This window comes from Arachis stenosperma, chromosome 4, assembly GCF_014773155.1.
Source record: "Arachis stenosperma cultivar V10309 chromosome 4, arast.V10309.gnm1.PFL2, whole genome shotgun sequence".
NCBI lineage: Eukaryota > Viridiplantae > Streptophyta > Magnoliopsida > Fabales > Fabaceae > Arachis > Arachis stenosperma.
The window spans coordinates 136,728,365-136,733,396 of record NC_080380.1 but is presented as its reverse complement, the minus strand read 5'-3'; the positions used below and the strand labels follow the sequence as shown (position 1 = coordinate 136,733,396).

The 5,032-nt window shown below is 35.7% G+C and overlaps 1 protein-coding gene across 1 annotated transcript; it reads left to right on the top strand.

The window, feature by feature from the left end:
- Positions 1–362: 362 nt before the first annotated feature.
- On the top strand, positions 363–1,373 carry LOC130975645 (protein FAR1-RELATED SEQUENCE 5-like). Its single transcript, XM_057900406.1, has one exon. It carries the CDS (start codon positions 363–365, stop codon positions 1,371–1,373), a length of 1,011 nt encoding a protein of 336 aa, XP_057756389.1.
- Positions 1,374–5,032: the final 3,659 nt, after the last annotated feature.

The window sequence follows — 5,032 nt, the reverse complement described above, 5'->3', positions numbered from 1 at the left end:
ACAGCGGAGTTGTTGAGTTTAGATTGAAAATTGCTCTACTGTTTGTTTACATTTATGGTTCTATTATGAGTTTAACAACTGACTCAAGGAAACCTTTGAATGCTTGTTGACTAGTGTTACATTATGTTTGAGAACATGTGCGGTAGTGAAATGAAATGACTATGTCACTGTGAAATAAGAAAAATTACCTAAATTCTGATACATGATTATATATCATATTTATTAGGCACATGCATATATATGTCCTTGGCTTTTAATGTGGATTTCAGTAGTATCATTTTGCTTAAAGCTTATTATGAACGGTTGCATTTTATTGGTTGACTAAGCAAGTGCCTATAAAGTGAGTGTTTTAGATTTGAGTAATGTTAGAAAATCAGCTTATTATGACTGGGCCTGACATTAGTCAAATGAACCATATGAAAGAGGTGGGGATCAGCATACCAAACATATTTGGGTCATTAGCTAGCCAGTGTGGTGGGTACGAGAACATTAATTTTTCAATTAAGGATATGCACAATCAAGTTGCGAAGCAAAGAAGACAATTACCTGATGATTTAACCTCTGTAATGGCTTACCTGGAAACGCTAGCAGCAAGGGATCAAAACTTGTTCTATAGTGTTGAAAAGGGCAGAGAAGGAGTGTTTCGGCAAATTTTTTTGTGTGATGGCCGGTGTCAGTTGGATTACGATCTGTTCGGGGATGTGCTAGCATTTGACACCACATATAAGAAGAATAGATACAGATTGCCGGTGGTAATATTCTCGAGAGTTAACCACCATAATCAAACCGTTGTATTTGGTGCTGCGATAGTTTCAAATAAGAGGAAAAGCACCTATGTGTGGTTACTAAAACAGCTTCTCATAGCAATGAAGGGAAAGATACCGACTTTAGTAATTACGGATGGCCATCAATCGATGGCTATCGCTATTCAGGAAGTGTTTCCGAATGCACATCATAGGTTATGTGCATGGCACTTGATGCGTAATGCAACAAGCAATATTCACAAACCTCAGTTTACGAAAATGTTTTCAAAGTTAATGCTAGGTGATTACGAAGTTGGTGTGTTCGAACAAAAGTGGGAGGAAATGGTTGGATTCTTTGGAGTGGAAGATCAGGAATGGATAGTAGATATGTATGGGAAAAGAAACATGTGGGCTACCACTCATATCCGAGGAAAATTCTTTGCTGGGTTTAGAACGATTTCGAGGTGTGAAAGTCTACATGCTGTCCTCAAAAGATATGTTAAATCATGCCATAATTTGACAGAATTTGTTCAACACTTCCAGCGTTGTTTGAGCTACATGCGGCACAGAGAGAATTTGGCAGACTTTAAATCATCAACTGGACAACCTGTGATGCAGACACACTTTTAACAATTAGAAAGGTCAATAGCTACCATTTATACCTGGCAAATTTTTATGTTGTTCCATTCAATGCTCCACAAGGCCAGCACATTGAAGGTAATATATGAAAAGAAAATGAGTTCTTGCAAGATTTATGAGGTGCCAAAATTTTACAAGCCTAACATGATATGGCATGTGTCTTTTCACAGAGAGCAAGATGAATTTAAATGCTCATGCATGAGAATAGACTCCATAGGTATTCCATGCAGTCATATACTTGCTGTTTTAGGTTTTCTAGACATTGCAGAGCTGCCGAAATCATTAGTACTGCAAAGATGGACTAGAAAAGCAAAGGAAGGCATTAGTGGGTATGATGACATGGGCGGCTTGATGGAGGATTCCTTGGCTATCAGTCGGCGTGCATGTTTGGCACATTGGTGTAAACAAATGATGAATGAAGGGTGCCTAAAAAGGGATCTTTTTAATGAACCACGAGATGCATTAGTAAATATACTTTCATGTATTAGGGCTCATACTGGGGACAATAACATGATGGAGGGGCATGCGGAATACATGTATGAAGACCTTGCAAAGAATGGAAGTACTGAGATAGAGACCACAAGGAAGCCTAAGCGTTGCAGCTACTTTCGCAAGGGGGGTCATAACATTGCTACGTGTTCCATGAGGAAAATGGATGAAAGGACTCACCAATTTGATGATGATGTTGTGGAGAATATTGAGGGTGAAGACTACTCCTTCGTAGATGCTGAAAGTGATGAGTATGTTCACACTGAATGGTTTGAGGAGGAAGATGTAAGTTCAATACATTTAAGTTCAAGTATATTTTGTTACATATAATATTGTATGGCTAGCTCATAAGCCTTCCTATTTGCTGTTTTGATCCAGGAATATTTAGATTCTTCAAGGTATTATGAACAGAGTGGTGGCGAGACTGAGTCCTCAATGGATTACGATTCTGGTGGTATAAAATGTTTTAAATTTTATTTTTTTATACTTAGTTTACTCTTTTTAAACTTAAAAATATGTTGCTTAAATTTTAGGGGCAAATGATGATGATGAGGCAGAGTTGTGAACCATCCGTTGCAACAATCAAAGAGGAGTTTAACAGTACTTTTTTCTGTTTCTATTAGTTTTACTATTGGAACTTGGTTACATCACTCTGAATCTTAAATACTTTAGAACAGGAGAATGAGTTATTCATTTCATTTTTATGAATGTACTTATATTTGGATGATTGTTGCTGCTTAGTGTTTGCAGCCAAGAATGCTTTTTATTGATGTTAAATTACTTTACAGCTTGCTAGACTTCATAAAATGAATAATACATGGTTGATTGTGCAGCCATTTTAGTGGTTTTTGAAATTTTGATTTATGTTATGGCTTAGTTTCAATATGAATCATCATTAGTTTGTCCAATTTGTAGAAAGGTCTCCGTGACATTTGATGCATTCATGTATTTATCATTCAGATAAGGGATTGTTGTTCCCTCATTAATCTGCAACATGCTTGTGACCTGACTTCATTGCATCCTTATTTGAGCATAAGCTATATTGGTTTATCTTTATTTGACAATAGTTCTCTCTTCTACTGGCTCTTATTTTGATTTGTAGAAGAATTAATTTGTCCTTTTTACCTTGGTTTCTTTAATGATTGTGTGCTGACTCCCTTCCTTATTTAGAATTTGCACTTGAAGTCATATTTTAGTTCTTACTTCTGTTTGCCATTCATCAAAGCTTTCCTCATATTTCATCAAATGATTAGCCTCAAAATTTTCAAAAACAGGAATCAAGTATGTTGATCTCTGGGTGGCCTCTTTTATTCTTTTCGTGAACATATTTGCTAGCTCCAAACTAGTAAATTACTATGAGAGTAATTCATTTTTATTCATTTCATTTTTATGAATGTACTTATATTTGGATGATTGTTGCTGCTTAGTGTTTGCAGCCAAGAATGCTTTTTATGGATGTTAAATTGCTTTTTATTACAATCCAAGTAATTGCTGAAATAATTTCTACATAACCGGATCCATGTAGGACACCATATAAATTAAAGAGTATAGAAAATCAAAGCCATAATAATATTAATAATGTTGTCAAATAAAAAGCATTATATTTGTCAGGGACTATACAAGTTTATACTCTTCTTAGAACTCATTTTGCTAGAAACTTGCTACTTAGAAATACAGATTGAAAGCCAATGTTGTAAGAGTAGTTTGGGAGAGCTTTTCGTATAAGGTCTACTGAACAACAATTGGGTACATATGCTCAAAAGAATCATGATAAACCCCATTTTTAGGGTTTATCTTGTATTAAATTTAGAGTATTTTGATGACCTTTTTTCGCATTTAACCTATGAATTGGCATGGTTTTGTAATCTCTCCTGTATTTGTGCTTAAGTGTAAAAACATGCTTTTTAAGCCTTATTTTGATGAATTCTAATTCCTCTTTGATTCTATAAGATGCCTTGATGTGTTTGCTAGTAATTCCAGGATTGAAATAGGCTAGGCATGGATCAAAGGGAGCAAGGAAGGAAGCATACAAGTGGAGAGAAGCATAAAAAGTCAAAGAAGTGGAATTAGCCATTCACGCGCACACGCACAAGGCGCTCGCGCGCACATTGCAGAATCGGCCAGGGACGCGCACGCGTACCGTACGCGCACGCGTCGCAGTCCGCACATGACTTCATTAAAGCAACACGTGCCTGACGATTTGGAAGGTTTTCTGAACCCATTTTGGCGCCAATTGCTGATAGGAAGGAATAAAAGGATCAAGGATTGAAGGGGGAAAAGATTGAAGTTAGTTACCATTAGTCATAGTTTTAGTTTAGAGTAGTTTTAGAGAGAGAAGCTCTCACTTCTCTCTAGAATTAGGATTAGGTTTAGGTTAATCTCTCTCCTTAGATCTAGGTTTAATTCATGCTTTAATTCACTTTTCTTTTATCAAGTCTTAATCTTCCCCTCTTCCTCTTTCTAGTTATGTGCTTTGATAATTGTAATTTTTCATTTTGTTTTGGATAGATTGTTGTTCCTTTGTTTCCTTTCAATAATGCAATTTGAGGTAATTCATGATAATTGTGATTTCCTTGATTATTGTTGTTAATTTCTTTGCAATAATTGTTGTTAGATTTTATTCTTGTTATCAATTTACTATGCTTTCCTTATATGCCTTCCAAATGTTTGATGAAATGCTTGGCTGGATTTTAGTGTAGGTTTTGTTCCTCTTGGCTTAGGTAGAGTAATAAGTGACTCTTGAGTTATCTAATTCCTTTGTTGATTGATAATTAGAAGTTGCTAATTGATTTGAAAGCCTCTAAAGCTAGTCTTTCCTTTAGGAGTTGATTAGGACTTGAGGAATCAAATTGATTCATCCACTTGACTTTCCTCCATGGTTAGAGGTTAACTAAGTGGGAGTAATGGACAATTTGTCATCACAATTGAGGAGGATAACTAGGATAGGACTTCTAGTTCTCATATCTTGCCAAGAGCTTTGTTAGTTGTTAGTTTATTTCCTTTGCCATTTATAATTCTTGTCTATAATCTCAAAAACCCCAAAACAACTCACAACCAATAACAAGACACTTCATTACAATTCCTAGGGAGAACGACCCGAGGTCCAATACTTTTATTTATAAATTTTAGGGGTTTGTACTAGTGACAAAAAACTTTTTATA